Here is a 23,580-nt window from a genome sequence, read left to right as displayed (position 1 = left end):
GTGATTGAGGGCTTTTAAGTCCAAGATTGGACATACCCCTTCCTTCTTGGGAACCACAGATTTGAATAGATTCCCTGGAAGCGTTCCGAGTCTGGAACCGGTACAATCACCCCACAATTCAGCAAATCCCTTACCGCCCCCAACAGGGCCTCCCGGCGAACCGGGGATGCTGGAGGCGAAGAACCTATCCATCTTGTAGCCTGTGGAGATCAGATCGCAGACCCATTGGTCGAATAACCGGGAGGACCACCCAGCTGCAAACTCCCGAGGGCGACCCCCCCACCCGAGACATGGGTGGGGGCAAACCTTCATGCGGTAGCACTTTTATTCGTAGGCTTGCGGCTCCAGGGACGTTTTGACCATCTGCGGGCGTCCTATCGGGCTGGGGACGTTTTGTCGAAGCTCCGGGCGGACGTAAAAGCAGTTTGTGAGCGGAAAAAAAAAAAAAAAAAAAAAAAAAAAAAAAAAAAAAAAAAAGGAGGGCCCTCGCCTACGGCATGGCTCCTTAGCTTTCCTGGCCTGTGGGAGCAGAGTGCTCTTACCACCAGTGGCATTTTTAATAATGTCATCCAACGAGGCCCCAAAGAGCCGGTCACCAAGAAAAGGAAGATCCGCCAGGGCTTTTTTGGATGCCTGGTCAGCAGACCAGCATTTCAGCCAATTAGGCGCCTCGGCACCACAGTTGACACTGAAGCCCTGGATAACAGAGGGAGAGTATCCAGGGCCGCGTCACAGACGTACTTAAGGCCTTACGCTAGTTGGTCTGCTAGTTCCACGTAGACAGGAGAAGCCTGCTGCTCTCCCAATTCACGGTGCAAAAGTTTTGCCCACTCCGTCAATGTCTGCGACACCAGTGCGGATGCCAGTTTCGGTCCTACGGCTGACCCCAGAACCGTAAACAAGGAACAGGCCACCGCCTCGGCCTTCCTGTCCGTGGGATCCTTGAATGCAGGAGTCCCCTCAACCATGGTTACTTTATTTAACCTGGATACTGAGAGGTTCATGACCGGAGGAGCCGACCACTTCTCAAGAAGGCTTTCCTCAAAAGGGGTAACGCACCTCCATGTATTTGGGGACCGAAAAGGTCCGTTGCAGGCGACCCCATTCCTTGTAAATGAACTTGTCAAAATAAGTCAAGTACGGGAACACCTTAGGTGAGCGTGCTGGCTTGCGGGACCCAAAAGTGACCGGTACATCAGCAGAGGGATCCGCTGGCTCCTGAATCTTCAGGGTATCACGCACAGCTGTGATAAGTGCTCCAACAAGAGCTTTGTCGTGCACGGACCCGGACGGGACTCATCCTCACTGTCCGAACGGTCCAGGTCAGCATCATCTGACAAGACAGAGCAGGGGTCACCGGCCTCAGCAGGACCCGAGTCTGCGTCAGAGCTCGCCCCAAAGGACGGGGGGGGGCAGGGGGCGCGTTTTAGCACCTTTCTTCCCACGTACCACCTCTATCTTGGCAACGAATGAATTAAGGACCGCCATAAGGGTGTCCATAGGGAACGCAGGTGACCTGGTTGCAATTGCCTGGATTTCAGGGGAAGAAACACCAGTTTCTGAAGCCATGCTGACCATATCCTGTCTGCCACCCGAAGGGGACTTAGGACAGTGACAGTCCCACCCTCCTGCTGCCGCTGGCTGAGGGGCTCTAGCCCACTGGACTCACCACCCTGAGTAGTTCCGCGCTGTATTACAGCAGTGCCTGTAGGTCCCCAGTGCTCCCAGATGCAGAGGTACCAAAGCTGTGTCGGTGGCCGGCTGCTAGCACGATCGGTGAGCGATCTGACAGATGTGTCCAGAATCACAGGAAAAACCTCCCCACGCTCTGTGATGACCAAACAAGAGGCTGAGGGCACAAGGGCAGCTGCTAGAGCATAAAAACGTGATCTGGCTACAAGAAAATGGCTGCCAGTGTTCTAATAGAGAATCACTAGGAAAATGGCCGCTTGAAGCCAGAAGCATGTCTGACCCTTGCCTACACTTAAAATGGCCCGCCGATCAGTGCCATGAGAGGCATAAAGAAAGCACGTGGCAGAAACAGCGCCGCACCAACACAGGTGCAAGACCACACAGGCATCCAGCGGGACTAAACTGCAGGACCCAGGCAGTGGTGTAGTGGTTAGCACTCTCACCTAGCAGTAAGAAGGGTCACCAGTTCGAATCCCAACCATGACACTACCTGCCTGGAGTTGGCATGTTCTCCCTGTGCCTGTGTGGGTTTCCTCCAGGAACCTCGATTTCTTCCCACACTCCAAAGACATGTAGGTAGGTTAATTGGTTTCCGTCCAAAATTGGCCCTAGTATATGAATGGGGACCTTGGATTGTGGGCTCCTTGAGGGTAGGGACTGATATGAGTGTGCAATGTACAGGGATAGGGACAATTGTAGACACTCACTCAGGTTGAACTGGATGGTCTGGTGTCTTTATTCAACCTTGCTAACTATGTAACATTTGGCTTCCCCAGAGTACCATCAAGGGCCTGGCTGGTGAATCAGTTTCAAAGACCGCTGATTCGCACTTATAAAAGCTTTTGTAGCGGACATTGCTCACTTACACCTATGACTGCGTGACCATTTAAACCTGGTTCTTTTGATTTTCTCCTGAACGTACCTTTTCAGCCTCTAAGGGATATTATCTAATCAACTCAAGGAAATAATGCAATATTTTAATTTCTCCTCCAGTTCCCATGCATATGCCCTAACGTTCTAGCCCCAGCCCTAACTTAACACCCCCAACCCCTTTTCTTTATCATAGTTTTTTCTGAGACCAACGCCTCTACCCTCCACCCACAATACCTTAAAGGAAATTTGTCCCTCTACCATAAAACCTAGTTTGCTCGCCTTGATTCTTAGCTTCTGGTGCCTGTTTTATTTAAAATCAAACTTCTAGACTGTCACAGATGTAGAATGGTCACTTCCTTTTCAATTTCTTTATAAATTAGGTACCAACAAAATGTGATGTATATTTAAAATGTCAGTGCTCCACAGCCAACTATACAACCACCTAAGATACTGGGGTTCATTTACTAAAACTGGAGAGAGAAAAATCTGGTGCAGGTCTCCATAGAAACCAGTCACCTTACAGGTTTTATTGTCAAGGCTTCATTTAAAAAGCTGAGGTTAGAAGCGCTACTATGCACCAGATTTCGCACTCTTCAGTTTTAGTAAAATCAACCCCTTTGTTTGAAATGCATTCTAACTGTTGCTGTGAAAATGCCATTAGGCATCCTGTTTTATATGACCTTGTTTATTTCCATAAAGAAAATTTAAATAAAATTACACTGGGTGATCTGGACAGGAACACATCTAGAACCCAGCAGACAAAGTGCACATTACATACAAGTCCAACTGCATCTACCTTGCAGGGTCTGGGTACAGCCTCCAAGACAGCACCAAATACCCGGCAATCTGAAGAGCTGCAAAATGAGCTCTTTTGGCTGCAAAAAATAAATTAAAAATCTTGACTAAGGAAAGCCATTTTGAAAAGAAAAAAGAAAAAAAGTGGCCATTAAAGTTGGTATGCCTCTCTCTCTCTCTCTCTCTCAAAGACATATTTTCCTATGCCACTAGCAAGAAACTGAAGCATGATGGTAGAGGTTGAACTGGCTATTTTATTTGTTGATCGCGTCCAAATCCACCTGTAGGTAAAACCCATAAATCTCAGACTGAAATTCCCCTAACAATTAATAATTTACCTTTAAACATTTACAATGGCTAAAAAGCTTCCTAACATTACATGCAAGCCCGATTGCAGTTTTCTATTACTTCAGCTAGATGTATTGACCAGATGCCGACCGCTCAACATACATTTACTGCGGCAGGGTGGCCACTCGGGGCAGACTCACGTACCTGTACGGGATTCTGCATATCTGGGTCTGGGGCATGCCGCCGACGTCCTGCTGTGACTGAACAAGCAGGAACCAATCAACGGGTCCAGCGGATGTGATGTTTGCCCGGGAGCCACCGATCGCTTGGGAAAAAAGCAGAACGGCAACCTGCCTATGTAAACAACACAGATCGCCGTTCTGCGAGAAGGGGAGGTAGAGATCCTGTGTTTGTGCCAAGTAGAATCGCTGCCTTCCCACAGTACAAGCACACCCCATATACACAGTGAGCAAGCACTCCCTAGGCACACATTTAACCCTTTGATCACCCCCGATGTTAGCCCCTTCCCTGCCAATGTCATTAGTACAGTGCCTGTGCATTTTTATATATCACTGTATTAGTGTCAGTGGTCCCCAAAAAGTGTCAAAAGTGTGAGGAGTCCGATTTGTCCACCGCAATATCGCAGTCCAGCTATAAGTCGCTGATCGCCGCCATTGCTAGTAAAATAAATAAAAATTCCAAAAATATATGCCATAGTTTGTAGACGCTATAACTTTTGGGGCAAATCAATCAATATATGCTACATGTATAGCACTGGCCTAAATGGATGAAGAAATTTGATCTCTAGCATTTTTTTATTTGTTGTTTTTTCATTTTAGGTTTGATAGCAGAAATAAAAAAAAAATAGTTTGTTGTATTTTTTCCAAAATTGTCAGGCTGTCCGTTTATAGCGCAAAAAATAAAAGCTGCAGAGGTTATCAAATACCACCAAAAGATAGCTCTATTTGTGGGGGGAAAAAAGGATTCACATTTTATTTGGGTACAGCGTCGCACAATTGTCAGTTAAAGCAACGCAGTGTCGAATCACAAAAAATGGCCTGGTCATGGGTCTTACCCCCGAGTAAACCTTCTGAAACTGAAGTGGTTAATTGTGCAGTAAAAGGTACATAGAAAAAAGGATTTTTGTACTCATCGTAAAATCCTTTTCTCTGAAGTTCATTGACGGACACAGCTGCATTACTCTTCACCGTTGAGTTATTACCCTACGGTCCCTCTGGTAATAAACCCTCAGCCTGCTTTCTGCAGCTCAGTACGTCAAGAAGCAGTATAATGTAAACCAATAGGAGGGGAGGGTGCTGTGTCAATGAACTTCAGAGAAAAGGATTTTACGGAGAGTACAAAAATCCTATTTTCTCTTTGTTCCCTGACCCACACAGCTCCATTAACCTTGACCATAGGGACGTCCCCAAGCAGTGTCATAACGAAGGGTGGGAACAGCAACATAAACTTCACTAGAGCCGCGACGAGTTGACGTAATAGATTACGTCAACTACGAAAATACGTTGACGTGCGTGAAAGGCGTTGACATGTCACACATTGCTAGTCAATACACCCCCACCGCGGCTTTCAGAGCGGAGCTTCTCTCCCACACACGATCACCGCTGACTCTGCCCTATCCTCCTCCAGTCCCCATCCGTCCTTCTCCATGCTGCTGTCCCCCTCTATGCTGCTCCGTGTCTCCCTCTGTCCTCCATGCATCTGTACCCCTCTCTTCTCCGTGTCCCTCTCCATGCTGCTCCGTCTCGCCCTCTCTTCTGTGTCCCCCTTCATGCTGCTCCGTGTCTCCCTCTCTTCTCCGTGGGTGTCCCCCTCCATCCTGCTGTCCCCATCCATGCTGCTCCGTGTCTCCTCCTCCGTGGGTGTCCCCCTCCATGCTGCTGTTCCCCCCTCTCTCTTCTCCGTGTCCCCCTCTGTGCTGCCATCCACCTCGGTATCTCAGGATGCAGAGCGGAGGTAGGAGCCGGTAAGCCCGGCTCAATTTTCTGAACTGACTCTGTCCATTCACATAACTGAAACATTGTAACCTCCTGTGATTACAATGTCTCAGTTAATGAATGAAGAGAAGCCCCGGTCTTCTCAGCGCAGCGGAGGCTACAAAGAAAGGGACGGGGGAATCTGTGTCCCTAGTCTCTTTGCCAGTCTCAAAGGTCTGTCAAGACCCCTAATATCTCACCATAGGCCCCCAACAGGGCTGATAAAAAATACATTTATAAAAAAAAAAAAAAAAAAAAAAAATAAAAAATAAAAAAAAAAAAAAAAACACACACACACACACACACACACACACACACACACACACACACACACACACACACACACACACACACACACACACACACACACACTGTCCCCACACCCCCCTTAAAAAAAGAAAGCATTGAAAAAAGTTATAAATATTCATGAACTTCTGAAAAGAAAAAAAAAAAAAAAGTTAAGATAAAAATATAACCACACACACACACACACACACACACACACATTATATATATATATATATATATATATATATATATATATATATATATATATATATATATTAATATATATATATATATTTTATATTAAATATACACACACACACACACACTGTTTCTTTTGTACTTATGTACTTAATTTTGGTAAAGTTATCCAAAGGATTAATTAGCTAAAAGAGACCACTAGATTAAGTAAAAAATATTAAATAAAAATAATAGTTATAGTCGATGACTAATCGAAAAAATAAAAAAATCGCTAGATTGGTAGACAGACAAAATAATCGTTAGGGAGCACCTCTGATTGTGGTTGAAGTTTAGAGCTGCACCTAACGGGGGGAGTCACCATCTGAACCAACCGTATCAAAACTTGCGGTCAACATATGCAACAGAGTGCATTGACATTCAAAAAAGGTAACTTTCTCTTAAGAAGAAAGTGTAAAATTGCAATATTACACAGCCGCCTGAAAAACTTTGCGGCCAAAGCAGGCATCAGAAGATGTGCTTACATCAACTGTGTAGAACTTTGTAAAAGTGTGGACGGACGACCAAGTCGCCGCCTTACACACTTGTGCGACTGACGCTTGATGTCGAAAGGCCCAAGAGGTCCCAATTGCCCTGGTGGAATGAGCCATGACAGGAAAGGGACGCACCTGCCCCTTCAAGGAGTAAGTCTGGACCACAATCTGTCTGATCCACCTGGAAATGGTGGACAACGAGACCACCAGTCCTTTTTTCGGACCAGCTAACGAAACAAACAGAGAATCTGGCTTCCGCAGGGGAGCCATGGCAGACAGATATACCCTTAGGGCCGGTTCACACTGCAGGCGAGGCGAGGCGACACCGACTTGCCTCGCCGCAACCTGCCGCGACCTCAGTGGCAACTTGCAGATGACTTCTGTATAGAAGTCAATGCAAGTCGCCCCGAGGTCGCCCAGAAGTAGTACAGGAACCTTTTTTCTGAGTCGGAGCGACTCGAGTCGCTCCTCTCAGAACGGTTCCATTGTACAGAACGGGGGCGACTTGCGAGAGCGAGGCGAGTCGTGTCGCCTCGCATCGCCCGCAGTGTGAACCGGCTCTTAGAGAGCAGACCATGTCCAGGGAATGGAGGGCCATCTCCTTAGGGTGTGTCTGTTTATTACACAGAGATGGTAACACAACGTCTTCATTGAGGTGAAAAGGCAAAATTACCTTCGGCAGAAAAGAAGGTTGCGGACGCAACACCACCTTATCCTTGTGAATAACTAGATAGGGTGACTTGCAAGACAGGGCCGCCAGTTCTGAAACCCTCCTGGCAGATGTAATGGCCACTAGAAAGACCACCTTCTGAGAGAGCGTTAAAGGAATTTCCTTGATGTTCTCAAAGAGCAGTTTCTAAAGTGCCGATAGCACCAGGTTCAGATCCCACAGAGGCAAGGGTGGACGCACCGGAGGGACTATATGCCGGACCCCTTGTACAAAGGTGCTCACTAAAGAGTGAGACACCAAAGGTCATTGGAAAAAGACAGCCAAGGCTGATATTTGTCCCTTGATGGTGCTTAAAGCCAGTTTCTAGTCCACTCCTCGCTGCAAGAAAAGCAGGATCCTGGAAACGGAAAAGGTGCGCGGACGGCACCCCATCTCCTCACACATGGAGATATAAGCCTTCCACGTACAATGGTATATCTTCCGAGAAGAAGATTTTTGTGCCCTCAACATAGTGGAAATCACAGAGTCAGACAGACCTCAGTCCCTTAGCACCGTTAAAACCAGCGACGGTAAGGCAGGATGGAGTATCGGACCTTGTGACAGAAGGTCATCTCGCATCGGTAACCGCCGAGGAGCATCCGCCACCAGGCGTACCAGGTCAGCATACTAAGGACACCGAAGCCAATCAATATCACTGGAATCCCAATCTGTGGCACAGACGTGGTAACAGTTTTAGTGGAGGAAAGGCGTAAATCAGCCGGTACTGCTCCCAGGGAGCCACCAACGCGTCCGACGCATCCGCCCAGAGATCTCTTGTCCTGGACACAAACTTCAGCACCTTTCGATTGAGCCAAGAGGCCAGGAGATACATCTGGTGTGCCCCACCGCAGGCAAAGAAGCCTGAACACCTCCTGATGCAGCGACCACTCTCCTGGGTCCAGCATCTGGCGACTTAGATAGTCCGCCTGCCAGTTTGCTACTCCCGGGATGTATATGGCTGACAGGGCCGGTACGTGCCGCTCTGCCCACCGAAGAATGTGAGCGACCTCCCGTGCTGCATCCAAGCTTCTTGTTCCTCCTTGATGGTTGACATATGCCACCGCCGTGCCGTTGTCTGACTGGATCCTGATCAGACACCCTTGTAGTCTTATCGACCATGTGGAGAGGCATAGCCTGATCACTCAAGCACACTGATCGGCAACTGGGATTCCTCCCTCGACCAGAAGCCCTGGGTCAAATGTACTCCCAGTACTCCGCCCCAGCCGGTCAGGCTGGCGTCCGTTGTGATCACTGTCCAATCAAGAGGTAAGAATAATTTCTCTGACCGAAGGGCCGGAGATCTCAGCCACCCGAGAAGAGAGTCCCTAACTAACTGGCTCACCTGAATCTGCTGATCCAGGGATAACGGAGATTTGTCCCATTTTGACAATATCTACTACTGCAAGACTCTGGTGTGAAATTGGGTGTACAGTACCGCCTCAAAGGAGGCCCCCATGAGGCCCAGGACTTGCATGCAGAAGCGCAGTGAGGGCCACCTGCGGTTCATCAACAGCTTCACCGTGGCTCAGAGCGTCCGCAGTTTGTCTGAAGGGATAAACACTCTCACTTCCACGGAGTTCAGCAGTAAGCCTAGGTACTCCAGGCATTGAGTTGGCACAAGTATCGACTTTTTGAGGTTCAACACCTACCCAAATTCCTGCAGGGTTTGCATGGTGATCGCCACATCCTCCCTTAATTCTGAGGCAGGAGCTGCTCTCAGAAGGGAGATCGTATAGGTAACCCACGATTGCAATCCCACGTTGTCATAACACCAAAATTGGAGCAAATACCTTGGTAAAGACTCGGGACGCTGAAGCCAAGCCAAAGGGGAGAGCCACAAACTGGTAGTTGTCATCCCCTACTGCAAATCGCAGAAACTTCTGATGCCTGAGGCATATTGGTATATGAAAGTACTCCCTGGATGTCCAAAGACGCCAGGGAGTCCCCCTGATGGAATGCAGCGATTACAGAGTGAAACGATTCCATTCTGAACCTCTGTAATTTCACAAAGCAATTGAGGGCTTTTAAGTCCAAGATTGGACGTACCCCTTGCTTTTTGGGGACTACAGATTGGAATAGAATCCCTTAAAGCTTTCTGTTTCTGGAACAGGCACTATCACCCTGCGGTTGAGCAGGTCCCTCACTGCCCCAAACAGGGCCTCCTGGCGAGCCGGGAGCAAGGGTATGCTGGAGGGGAAAAATCTGTTTGGTGGCCAAGAGAGGAACTCTATCTTGTAGATCGATGCAATCGGTACGCAGACCCATTGGTTCGGACAGCCGAGAGGCCCACCGGGCTGCAAACTCCCGAAGGTGACCTCCCACCGGATTGAAGAGCAGGGGCAAACCTTAATGTGGTAGCACTTTTGCTCACTGGCTTGTGAGTCCAGGGACGCTTCTGTCCCTCAGTAGTCGCCCTGTCGGACTGGGAGCATTGTGCTGAAGTCCCAGGCGGACTAAAAGCCTCAAGCAGAAAATGAGGGCCCTTGCCTGTGGCATGGCTCCTTACTCTTCCTGGACTGTGGGAGCAAAGTGCTCTTCCCACCTGTGACATTCTTAATAACGTCATCCAGCGAGGCTCCAAATAGCCGCTCACCAGGGAAGGGTAAATCCATCAAGGCTTTAGATGCCTGGTCCGCAGACCAGCATTTCGGCCAAATCAGGCGCCGCAGCACCACTGCTGAAACCGATGCTCTGGAAAGCAAGGGAAGCGTATCCAGGGCCGCGTCACAGACGTACTTAAGGCCATGCACTAACTGGTCTGCTACTTCCACGCAGACAGGAGAGGCCTGCTGCTTCTACAATTCACGGTGCAATAGTTTTGCCCACTCCGTGTCTGACACCAATGCTGTGGCCAGTACCAGTCGTATCGCTGACCCCACTACCGTAAACATGGACCGGGCCACTGCCTCGGCCTTCCTGTCAGTAGGGTCCTTAAATGCAGACGTCCCTTCTACCGGGATCGCGGTTACTTGATTTAATCAGGATACTGGGGGGGTCCACGATCGGGGAAGCCGAACATTTTTTAAGAAGGCTCTTATCAAAGGGGTAACGCACCGCCATTCTTTTTGGGACCGAAAAGGTCCGTTGCAGACTTCCCCATTCCTTGTATATGAACTTCTCTAAATAAGTCAGATACGGAAACACCTTAGGTGTACGGTATGGCTTACGGGACCCAAAAAGGACCACTACCTCAGCAGAGGATCCTGCTGCATCCTGTATTTTCAGGGTATGACGCACAGTTGTGATAAATGCTCCAACTAGCACTTTGTCTTGCTCAGACCCGGACAGGTTATTATCCTCACTGTCCGATCGGTCCTGGTCAGCGTCCTCTGACACATCAGAGCAGGGGCCACCAGTCACTGCGGGGCCCGAGTCCGAACTCTCCCCGGAGGACGGGGGGTGGGGGGGCAGGGACCGCTTTTTATCACCTTTGCACTCCGCACACCGCCTCCACCCTGGCAACAAACGTTTCAAGGACTGCTGACAAAGCGTCCAAAGGCACTGCACTATTTGCACACGAGCCAGTTGCAATTGCAGTGAGGTCTGGGGAAGAAATGCCAATTTCTGACCCCATGCTGACCCACCCTGTCTGCCACCCTTGGAGACATAAGATAAGGTGCTCAATCCCACCCTCCTAGCTGCTGCACACTGAGGGGCCCCCACCACAGGACTCACCACCCTGAGCGAGTGCTGCCCCGTGCTGTTACAGGTGCCTGTGTCCAGTGTCAGCTGCCAGGTGTCCAGAGCAAAAAAAACGCACTGAGACACACCAAACATGTGGAAGAAGGTGCTCTGGTCAGATGAAACCAAAATCAAACTTTTTGCCCACAATGCAAAACGATATGTTTGGCGTAAAAGCAACACAGCTCATCACCCTCAACCCACCATCCCCACTGTCAAACATGGTGGTGACAGCATCATGGTTTGGGCCTGCTTTTCTTCAACAGGGACAGGGAAGATGGTTAAAATTGAGGGGGAAGATGGATGCAGCCAAATACAGGACCATTCTGGATGAAAACCTGTTGGAGTCAGCAAAAGAACTGAAACTGGGACGGAGATTTATCTTCCAACAAGACAATGATCCCAAACATACAGCAAAATCTACAAAGGAATGGTTCACAAATAAACGTATCCAGGTGTTAGAATGGTCAAGTCAAAGTCCAGACCTGAATCCAATCGAGAATCTGTGGAAAGAGCTGAAAACTGCTGTTCACAAATGCTCTCCATCCAACCTCACTGAGCTCGAGCTATTTTGCAAGGAAGAATGGGCAAGAACTTCAGTCTCTCGATGTGCAAAACTGATAGAGACATACCCCAAGCGACTTGCAGCTGTAATCGCAGCAAAAGGTGGCTCTACAAAGTATTAACGCAAGGGGGCCGAATAATTTTGCACGCCCCACTTTTCATTTTTTTTATTAGTTAGAAAAGTTTCAAAAATCCAATAGATTTCGTTCCACTTCACAATTGTGTCCCACTTGTTGGTGATTCTTCACAAAAAAATAAAATTTTTATATCTTTATGTTTGAAGCCTGAAATGTGGCAAAAGGTTGAAAAGTTCAAGGGGGCCGAATACTTTTGCAAGGCACTGTATGTGTGCCCCGGAGCATTGCACTCAACGGCCGCCCATGGAGCCTGAGGGGCATGTCGTGGCCGACCCAGTGCGTAGGGTCTGCACAAGGATCTATATCATCTAGCCTGTCACCCAGCCGGCTGTTGATAGAAGATCACAGGATCTTAAAATCTTGCGCAAAAGGCAAAAAAGCTGAAAAAAACTGAAAAAATCCCCAGGACCGATGGTCCCGGCAGTGAGCCTAGATCCTACTCCTTCACTAGGCAGAAAAAAACAGCTACAGGAAGCAGGCTGAAGGGTTATTACCAGAGGGACTGACCCCTGGGTGGAACTGTACAGTTTTGTTGTATTTCACATGCATTACATGTTCTGCCTAGTCCTCTCATGAAAATGGCGTAATAACCCTACGTTCAAGATTAATGGAGCTGTGTCCGTGAACGAACGAAAGAGAAAACCTTTAACCATCAAAAATTTCAAAGCACAGTAGTAGGAAGTAGGTTGCACAGGAGGGCCACTGCTCACTGTGTAACAGACTCTCTGAAACTGTAACACATGTCCCCTTCTAAGTCGAAGACCAATACAATTAGCAGGGAGCAAAAGCTTTGCAGGCTATATATTTTAGAGTAAACTTTAACTGGGCTTTTTACTCACTGGCCTGGGTCAAAAGCTATGAAGCCAAAGCAGACCAAGTTTGTACAAGAAAAGAAAATGATCAACTAACCTTAATCTTCTACGTGGGTCTGTTGAACTGGGACCCCTCCGTCCAGCAGTGGAATAATCTGGTCCATCCATATAACCACCAAGGCTCCTACGATCATCCTCCAGTCCATAAGCATCCTCAGATGTATACCTGGCTGAAAGCAGGTCAGACTGGCTGCCTCCAAAACCAGCACCTCTGACTTGGGGTTGAGCGCCATAACCAGGACCCCTATAGGACTCAACAGAATGGTAGCGGTTGTTTGGTCTGGACAAGCTGCTGTAGCCAGGATGCTGTTGAGGTAGAACCATCTGCATTGGCTCTGTTCCAGGTCCTCGAAAATGGTAATTACGGGGAACAGTGGTGTAGGTACCAACTCCTCCACAAACATCACGGTAAGGTCGATCCAGTGTCTGAGAGTACCCCACAGTAGGTTTTAACTAGAACAAAGAAGAATGCATGCTGTGAAGAAACCTGGTGGTCATGGTCACAATCTAAAAATTGCACTGAGGCACTTACTGTGATGTCACTGTGTCGGGGTTCATCAGATATACTGTATGACAAGTAGGATGGGTCACCATCTGGTGGATAAGCCTCATCAACAGGATGACTGTGATTATCCATCCTGGCTGGGGAGTAAACAGGTGAAAGATCCTATATATAGAAAAAAATTTTTTAAAAAACACCCAAAGTACACAGTATTTAATAACCATAAATCTACATGTTATACAAATTCTAAACTACTACTTATCTCACCTGAGAGGTGTGTATATCTGTATATTTTTTCCACTGCCCCTCTTGGGGGTGAACAATCCTCCCGTTCTGAAAAAGACAAAATTTTAGTTTTGTTTTTAGGTATGACTAATTGGCACTACCACTTAAAGGGAAAGGACACACAAATAAAAAGTACAACTGATAATTAGGATTAAGATCATTTTCCTGTGAAACATTAAAAGAGAATGATTAAGGCGAAACTATGGGAAAAAAAACAAAAATGAAATAGGATACGCATTACACATAAGTCTTTGTTTTTCCATGTCCCTCCATAACAGCTTTACTGCCTATCAAGCCTGCTAGTAAGCCTGTTTTTTTAACATCCTTTAACCACGGCAATACAGTGCACTGACACCCCCTTCCTGTCCAGACCAATTTTCAGCTTCCCAATCCTGGGTACCCTGAGTTTTGAACCAGGTCTGAGAGATCATGGATTTAGGAATTTAAGGCGAAGAGGAATTAGTAGGCTTTGACATTTTGCAATAGAGAACCACGTGATGACTGGAGGGGAGGTCGGACAAGAGTTTTCAGGTGAGATAGACCCATTCAGGTGAATACAGTTGAAGGCCTTTCTCCGATCAATAAAACGACTGTCAGTAGTATGTACACCTAAATTTGAGCAGATATGTTTAAAGGGGGAACCACTGAAACATTCACTCTCAGTTATGTATTCCCTGCTGGCTGAGGTGAAAGCCCCACAAGAATTAGCATTTGTCAAGCATGGGAAAGATTTGAGGGGAACTTTTTCTGAGATACGAAAAAAATAAGATCTTTAGGTTTACGCATAAGGCATCAGTGGCAACTAAATACCAAGAAGGGGGGTATAGAATATCGACCAGATGGTATAGAACACACAGTCGTTATTGAATCGGATATATCCACAAATATCAAACCTCTGCTGGTGATGTCAGGGTGCAGAGGGCACTTTGATACACATATTCTGGGAATGCCCTGGAGTGAAAGATTTCTGGAAGATGGTCTTAGAAACAATTAAAGAAATCACTGAAGTGTCTCTGGGGGAAAATTCCTCTGCTACATGATATTCTGATATATATTGAAAAATATAAAAACTCACTTCTGAGGCATTTACTGACTGCAGCAACAGCCAGTATTCCGATTCTTTGGAAAAGCACTGCATCCCCAACTAGAGCACAATGGCTTGGTAGAATAACAGAAATTCAGCAAATGGAAAATCTCACTATGATGTTGAGAGAGTAAGAGGATAAGTACTGGGAGATCTGGTCTCCCTATATTATATATAGGGAACAAAATCCCACCCAGCCTATTATAGAGATATATATATATATATATATTATATATATCTATATCTCCGGGTGGGAGCCTTCTTCTGACTGGACATTTGGGAACATCCGTCATAAGGAGGGGGATCGTGCCCGTGCAGCGGCGCGATCCCGATGCGCTCATGTCACCCAGACACAGCACATCTCGGATCGGCAGGAAGGCTCTGTGATAGGCCCTCCTTATCACATGACGGTTGTGTCCAATTACAGCCGTCATGTGATGTAAACAGCCGGTTGCTAGGCAATCGGCTCTCCTCACACGGAAGTGGTCGCTGAGGAGAGGAGAGCAGATCACTGCAGCCGGATGGTAAACAGTGAGTACGAGCTTTTTATTTTTTACAGCTTTTTACTCACTGATCACCAGTCTAGTGTAAAACACACGTCTCCAAATAATAAAAACACATGACACCCACATATGTCCCACTGATTATCTGCACACATATGTCCGTGATCACCTGCACACATCTGTACATAATCATTTGCGTACATGTGTTCGTGATCACACAAATTATTATACACTTAACTGAATTTAACAAAAACCATGTAGCAGAATACATTTTGGCTTAAATTTATGACATTTTATTGAATTCCTTTTAAAATAGAAAGAAGAAAATATTTTTTTTTTTTTTCAAATTTCCGCTCTTTTTCACATATATCACAAAAAACAAACAAAAAAAAACTGAGTTGTGAATACTGTAAATACCACCAAAATAAAGCTATATTTGTGAGAACAAAATGATAAAAATTTTCATTTGGCTACAGTGTAGCATGACCGCAAAAGTTTTACTGAAAGTGCAAGAGCGCTGAAAGTTGAAAATTGGGCTAGGAAGGAAGGGGGCGTAGTGGTTAAATAAAAGATAGACACTTGTTAATACAAGATTTATAGGATAGACGTAGGAGGGGCGGGGTCAGGGAGAGGGGATGATATGGAGAGGAAGGAGTACAATACACTTTTTTTGTCGCTATTTTTGTTTATTGGATTAGTAAAAGGTATCTGAATAAACGATAAACGTAAAAAAAAAAAAAAAAAAAAGGAGGGAGGGTCCAGGAGCACCAAAGAGGGACCCAAGAAAAGGAGGATCTGGGCGGTTCTGTGCAAAACCACTGCAAAAGGGCAGGCGAGTATAACTTTTATCTTAACCGCTTGCCGACCACCTCGTGCCGATATACGTCGGCAGAAGGGCTCGTACAGGCAGAATCACGTACCTGTATGTTGCCCTTTAAGAGGCGGCCATCGGGCGATCGCGGTAAGCTCCACAAGACAGGTCGTGGGTCCCGCGGACTTGATCACCACAGGAATACCCACAATCGCCTCACGGGGAGGAAGAACGGCGAAATGCTAACGTAAACAAGCATCTCCCTGTTCTGCCTAGTGACGGTGTCATTGATCTCTGCTCTGTCTGATCGGAGCAGAGATCAGTGACGTGTCATACACAGCCATGACCCTCTCGTTAGAAACATGCCCCTAGGACACACTTAACCCCTTCACTGCCAGTGTCAATTACCAGGAATCAGTGCATTTGTATAGCACTGATTGCTGTATAAATGACAATGGTCCCAAAAATGTGTCAAAAATGTCCGATATGTCGTAGTCATGATAAAAATCGCTGATCATCACCATTTAAAAAAAATAAATAAAAAATTAATAAAAATGCCATAAAACTATATACCCTATTTTGTAAACGCTATAACTTTTGTGCAAACCAATCAATAAGCGCTTGTTGAGATTTTTACCAAGAATATGTAAAATACGTATCGGCCTAAACTGAGGAAAAATGTATGTGTGCATATATGCATATATATATATATATATATATATATATATATATATATATATATATATATATATATATATATATATATATATATATATATATATATATATATATATATATATATATATATATAATTTTTTTTTATTATATCTCATAATATAATCTCAAAATTTTCGCTTTTTTTGTTTATAGCTCAAAAAATAAAAACCGCAGGGGTGATCAAATGCCGCCAACTGACACAGCTCTATTATTCTTGACGATAGGGTTGTTACGTCACCTTCAGGAGAGGACTAGGCAGAACACTTTGTGGCCAAAACAGGCATCAGCTGATGCTATTACATCCACTTTGTAGAACTTGTAAAAGTGTGGACGGACAACCAAGTTGCCACCTTACACACTTGAGCAACTGACACTTGGTGAGGGAAAGCCCAAGAGGTTCCAATTGCCCTGGTGGAGTGGGCCATGACGGGAAAGGCCCTGCCCCCCAATCTGTCTGATACACCTGGAAATGGTGGCCGACGAGATCGCCATACCTCTTTTTGAAACAGCTACCGAAACGGAATCCGACTTCAGAAAGGGAGCCGTGGCAGACACCCTTAGGGCCCGGACCACATCCAGGGAATGAAGGGCCACCTCCTTAGGATGTGTCAGTTTAGGACACAGAGATGGTAACACAATGTCTTCATTGATGTGGATGCCAAAACTACCTTCGGCAGAAAAGGAGGTTGCGGACGCACAACCACCACCTTGTCCATATGGATAACCAGATAAGGTGACTTGCAAGACAAGTTCCGAAACCCTCCTGGCCGATGCAACAGCCACTAAAAAGACCACTTTCTGGGAGAGAGTCAACAAGGGGATTTCCCTGATGTTCTCAAACGGCGGTTTCTGAAGCAGCGATAACACCAGGTTCAGATCCCACGGTAGATGCACCGGGGGAACTACATGTCGGACCCCCTAAATAAAAGTGCTCAGGGGGTCACTGAAAAAAATAAAAAAATAAAAAAACATAGCCAAGGCTGATATTTGTCCTTTAATGGTGCTCAAAGCCAAATTCTGGTCTACTCCCCGCTGTAGAAAAAGTAGGATCCTGGAAACGGAATAGGTGCTCGGACACCATCCTTTCTCCTCACACAGATGTATGCCTTCCAGGTACGATGATTTATCTTCCTCTCAACATAGTTGAAATCACCGAGTCTGATAGGCCCCGGTTCCTTGGCACCTGGCTCTCAACAGCCATGCCGTTAAAACCAGCGATGGTAACGCAGGATGGAGATTCGGACCTTGAGACAGAAGGTCTTCTTGCATCGGTAGTCGCCAGGGAGCGTCCTAAACCAGGCGTACTAGGTCGGCGTACAAGGGGCGCCGATGCCAATCTGGTGCAATCAGAATTACTGGAATCCCCTCGGTCTCCACTCTGAGAAGCAGACGTTGAAGTCGCTTCAATGGAGGGAAGGTGTGGATCAGTCGATACTGACCCCACGGAGCAACCAGCGTGTCTGCCCAAGGATCTCTTGTCCTGGAAACTAATCTTTGCACCTTCTGATTAAGGTGGGAGGCCAGGAGATCCACGTCTGGTGTGACCCAACACAGGCACAGTAGAACACTTCCGGATGTGGCGCCCATTCTCCTGGGTCCAGCATCTGGCGACTTAGGTAGTCCATCTGCCAGTTTTCCACTCCTGGGATGTAAATGGCCGACAGGGCCGGTACATGTCACTCTACCCACTGAAGGATGTGAGAGACCTCCCGTGCCGCAGCCAAGCTTCTTGTTCCTCTTTGATAGTTTACATATGCCACAGCCATAGCGTTGTCTGACTGGATCCTGATCGGATGCCCTCGCAGTCTCATTGACCATGTGGAGAGGCATAGCCTGATCGCTCGGAGCTTGAGCACATTGATCGGCAACTTGAATTCCTCCTCCGACCAGAGGCCCTGGGTCGACTGTACTCCCAGTACTCCACCCCAGCCAGTCAGGCTGGCATCCGTTGTGATCACAGTCCACAGTCCAATGTAGAGGTAGGAACGACTTCCCGGACCGCAGTGTCGGCGAGCTCAGCCACCAGAGCAGGGAGTCCCTGACTGACTGGCTCATCCGAACCTGCCAATCCAGGGATAAACGGAGATTTGTCCCATTTCGTCAAGATCTCCTCCTGCAAGACTCTGGTATGAAACTGGGCGTACTGCACTGCCTTGAAGGAGTCCACCATGAGCCCCAGGACCCGCATGCAGAAGCGTAGCGACGACCACCTGCAGTTTATCAATATTTTTAAGTCTGCAGCTTGTCTGAAGGGAGAAACACTCTCGCTTCCATGGAGTCCAGCAGTAAGCCTAGGTACTCCAAAACACTGAGTCGGTATAAGTACCGACTTTTTCAGGTTCAACAGCCACCCAAATTCCTGCAGGGTTTGCATGGTGATTGCCACACACTCCTTTAATTCTGAGGTGGAAGATGCCCTCAGGAGGATATTGTCTAGGTAACCTACGATCGCGATGCCGCGTTGTCGCAAAATTGGAGCCAATACTCGGGTGCTGATGCCAAGCCAAAGGGGAGAGCCACAAACTGGTAGTGGGCTTCCCCAACTGCGAATCACATGAAACCTCTGATGCCGGAGGCATATGGGTATGTGCAGGTACGCATCCTGGATGTCCAAAAACGCCAGTGAGTCCCCCTGATGGAGTGCACTGAGCAAACTGATTCCATTCTGAACCTCTGTACTTTTACAAAGCAATTGAGGGCTTTTAGGTCCAAGATTGGATGCAACCCTTCCTTTTTGGGGACTACAAACAGATCTAAGTAGAACCCCTGGAACCTTTCCGACTCCAGAACAGGCACTCACTATCACATTAGCAGGTCCCTTACCGCCCCCCCCCCCCCCAATAAGGGCCTCCTGGCGGGCCGGGAGTAAGTGTATGCTGGAGGGGAAAAATCTGGTGACCAAGAGAGGAACTCCATGTTGTAGCCAGAGGATATCAGTTCGCAGACCCATTGGTCGCACAGCCAAGAGGCCCACCGGCCTGCAAACACTTGAAGGCGACCCCCCCCCCCCCACCTGAGAAAAGGGGCGGGGACAAACCTTCATGCAGTAGCACTTTTGCTCGCAGGCTTGCGGTTCCAGGGACGCTTTTGTCCCTCAGAGGTCATCCTGTCGGGCAGGGGGCATTTAGCCGAATCTCCGGGCAGACGAAAAAGCTGCTTATGAGCGGAAAAAGAGGGCCCTTGCCTACGGCATGGCTCCTTAGTGTTCCTGGTCTGTGGGAGTAAGGTACTCTTCCCACCGATGGCATTCTTAATGAGGTCATCCAACTAGGCTCCAAAGAGCCGCTCACCAAGGAAGGGTAGATGAGTCAGGGCTTTTTTTTTTTTTTTTTTTTTTTTTTAGATGCCTGGTCTGCAGACCAGCATTTTAGCCAAATCAGGCGCCTCAGCACCATTTCTGACACCAAAGCCCTGGATACGCTTCCTCTGCTATCCAGGGCTTCAATGTCAGCAGTGGTGCTGAGGCGCCTGAAATCAGATCGCAGACCCACTGGTCGGACAGCCGAGAGGCCTACCGGGCTGCAAAGTCCCGAAGGTGAGTCGTGGGCGGGGACAAACCTTCATACGGTAGCACTTTTGCTCGCAGGATTGTTAGGCTTACAGTTCCAGGGACATTTTTGTCCTTCAGAGGTCATCCTGTCGGGCTGGGGATATTTAGCCGAAGCCCCAGGCGGGGACGAAAAAAACTATTGTGAGCGGAAAATGAGGGCCCTTGCCTACAGTGTGGCTCCTTAGCCCTCCTGGCCTGTGGGAGTAGAGTACTCTTACCACCTGTGGCATTTTTAATGTCAACCAACGAGGCTCCAAAGAGCCGCTCGCCAAGGAAGGGTAAATCCATCAGGGCTTTTTAGATGCCTGGTCAGCTGACCAGCATTTTAGCCAAATCAGGCTCCTCAGCACCATAGCTGACACTGAAGGCCTGGATAACAGAGGGAGAGTATCCGCTTTTTACCACCTTTGAGCCTGTGCACCGCCTCCATCCTGGCAACGAACGTATCAAGGACCGTCAACAAAGCATCCAAAGGCACTGCATTGGTTGCAGACAAGCTGGTTGCAATTGCCGGGAGTTTGGGAGAAGAAACACCAGTTTATGAAGCCATGCTGACCGAACCCTGTCTGCCACCCTTGGGGACTTAGTACAGGTGCACAGTCCCACCCTCCTAGCTGCTGTAGACTGAGGGGCCCCCACCGCAGGACTTACCACCCTGACCTAGTTCTGCTCTGTTCAGCTACTAGTGCTTGTGTTCCGTGTCAGCTCCCAGTTGTTCTGAGTGAAAAACCGTGCTGTTCTAAGCCTCAGGGACCAGCGCTGAGCATAAAAACCATGCTGTGCTACAACAAAATGGCCACCGGGTGTCCAGTATAAGGGACATAATCACAGTGAAAATGGCCGCCGAACTACAGAAAAATGGTTCCTGATCATGCTTCTCACTGAGGCACACCAAACATGGCCGTCAAACAACTGTACCCAGAGAAGGACAATGAAAAGAGTGAAAATGGCAGCAGAACAGCGCTATGGCCATCAGCATGTGCAGACCTTCAAACACCCAGAGGGGAGACCACAGACATCCAGGGACACAGCCACCCAGCACAGCCCCCCCATCCAGGTGAGAGGCCCCTGGCTATAGGCATACACACCGCTCAGCAGCCCATCATGCAGTATCCCCCACGGGGGGGATGGGCACAGGGAGAGAAGAAAGGGAGGCGAGGGACCCCTGAATCTGCCTCCCAGGGAATGCCCAGCTGCCCAACCCCGCTGAGGCAGGGCGAGCTGTACTTACCATCGGGACGAGCTGGGGACATCCCATCACAGACCAACTCCCGAAGAGTACGGGGTGGCTGCTTGCCAAAGCACACTGACACAGAAATCAGTAGCCTGGTCATATGTGTGCCCCGGACCGGCCGCGCCTGGGGCTATGGTCTGCTCGATGGCCAGGCTGGGGAGACTACAAGGGTAAGGGTGACCAGCCTGTCACCCAGCCGGCTGTCGATAGCAGATCACAGGATCATAAAATCTTACGCAAAAGGCAAACAAACATTCAGCAAAAAAAAATCCCAGGACCGATGGTCCTGCAGGGTTCCTAGGTCCATCTCCTTCACTAGGCAGAAAAAAAACTGAAGCTGCAGGAAGCAGGCTGAGGGGTTGTTACTGAAGGGACCACCCCCTGGGTGGAACTAGAAAGTTCTGTTTTTTCACATGTCCAACATGTTCTGTCTAGTCCTCTCCTGAAGGTGGCGTAACAACCCTATGGTCAAGAATAATGGAGTTGTGTCAGTCAGTGAACGAAAAGGACGTAGATTTTGTTTGGGAGCTACGTCGCACGACAGTGCAATGGTCAGTAAGTTGCAGTGCTAAATCGCAAAAATGCTCTGGTCAGGAAGGGGGTAAATTCTTCCGGGGCTGAAGTGGTTAAACAAAGACAACACTTGACAAACACTTTAACCACTAGGCGCCCACGCTATAGCTGAAAGACGGCTACAGCACAGCGCTACATTGCCGGGAGGGCGTCCCTGGACGTCCTTCTGTTCACTGCTTTCCCGCAGGCACGCATCGGTGAAATTCTGTGTTGGCTGTGTCCCTTGGACACAGCCAATCACAGATCATGCTAAATGGCCAATCACAGCAGCCATTTAGAACTCGATTGCGGTGTCCAATGAGAGATAATCTCAAACGTAAACATGAGATCATCTCTCATTGCCGGTGTTCTGGCATATTCAGTCCGGCCATCATATAGCGTCCGCCCCGGAGAAGAAGCTTCGTAAAATTTCCGAAGCTGAAATCGCCTGCGCCGTGAGTGGAGGTGGTAGCCCCATCATCCAAGTGGACATAGGGTTGTGAAAATTAGACGACCCCTGGCGGCGAGCTTCGCTCGCCACGCTTCGGGCTCGCTGCACTCGGCTCTTTTTTATTCCTACTCTATAGCCACTTGGATGGTGGGGCTAGAACCGGGACTCAGTGCGCAGGCGCCGTTCATCCTCGGCTATTTTCGGAATCTGTGTTGCTGTGTACTGCGCATGCGCAGTACACAGCGGACGCTATCTGATGGGGGACCTTATATGATAAGACACCGGCTCTCCCTCCTCACACAGAGACAGTGTGTGAGGAGGGAGAGTGACCTGTGCTGCAGCATGAGTGAAAACAGTTAAAAGAACAGTAAATGCAGTGCCCACAGTACCTGTCCCCAGTGCCACCTATCAGTGTCACATGCCATCTGTTATCAGTGTCACGTATCATTGTCCTGGTGCTCCAGGGCCTTCAAAAGTGTAATAGGTAGTCAACAAGTTAGGTGTAATTTATGCTCCTAGAACACCTGATGGTGATCCCTGCATGTTGGGCTTCTATTAGGGGTGCTGAAATGAAATCGCTGCATCCAGGAGTGCCCGATGCGGCATCGATGCATGCGACCCGAAAAATCGATGTCGGGTAACGTCATTCCGGCTTGACCCGCCCCTCCCGGATGAGTGCTCCAAGCGCGTCTGTCAAAATAGATTTTGTAATAAATGCAGAGTTGTGACTTAAGTGGCCACCGCTGCATGTGTTTTTTTAAATATATGCAGCTCATACTTAATTTCTTAGTGTGTCACTTATAACTGTATATGCCGCTCATGTGACTGTCAGGTACGGCCCGCCTCTCTCCTCTTACGTCTCTCCTGACGTCAGCCTCGCCTGCCTCTCTTCTGATCTGATAGCTACAGTCGGTAGGGTGAGGCTGAGAACTCCCATTGATGTCAGGAGAGACAAGAGACATGAGACTGAGAGGAGAGCATCTGGCCAGACCAAGCAGTCACATGAGCAGCATATACAGTTATACACAGTCTAAGACATAGAAGTATGAAGCTGCATATATTTTAGCCACTTCAATACCAGGCACTTAAACACCTTCCTGCCCAGACCAATTTTGAGATTTCAGCGCTGTCGCACTTTGAATGACAATTGCGCGGTCATGCTACACTGTACCCAAATACATTTTTATCATTTTTCCCCACAAATAGAGCTTTATTTTGGTGGTATTTGATCACCTCTACGGTTTTTATTTTTTGCGCTACAAATAAAAAA

The 23,580-nt window shown here is 47.9% G+C and overlaps 1 protein-coding gene across 7 annotated transcripts in view; it reads right to left on the bottom strand.

The window, feature by feature from the left end:
- LOC143997550 (catenin delta-1-like) overlaps positions 1-23,580 on the bottom strand; it is a 575,442-nt gene that overhangs the window by 464,130 nt on the left and 87,732 nt on the right. For all 7 annotated transcript variants that reach the window (XM_077493212.1, XM_077493213.1, XM_077493214.1 and 4 more), the window contains 3 exons: positions 13,391-13,456; positions 13,154-13,288; positions 12,659-13,074 (listed from right to left, as the gene is read on the bottom strand). In XM_077493212.1, coding sequence (XP_077349338.1) covers positions 12,659-13,074; positions 13,154-13,288; positions 13,391-13,456 — 617 coding nt within the window. The remainder of the gene's footprint in view (positions 1-12,658; positions 13,075-13,153; positions 13,289-13,390; positions 13,457-23,580) is intronic.

This window comes from Lithobates pipiens, unplaced genomic scaffold (genome assembly GCF_037356315.1).
Source record: "Lithobates pipiens isolate NorthernLeopardFrog02 unplaced genomic scaffold, aLitPip1_a1.2 Scaffold_19, whole genome shotgun sequence".
NCBI lineage: Eukaryota > Metazoa > Chordata > Amphibia > Anura > Ranidae > Lithobates > Lithobates pipiens.
The sequence above is the reverse complement of the archived record's forward strand: the minus strand, read 5'-3'. Positions and strand labels throughout refer to the sequence as shown.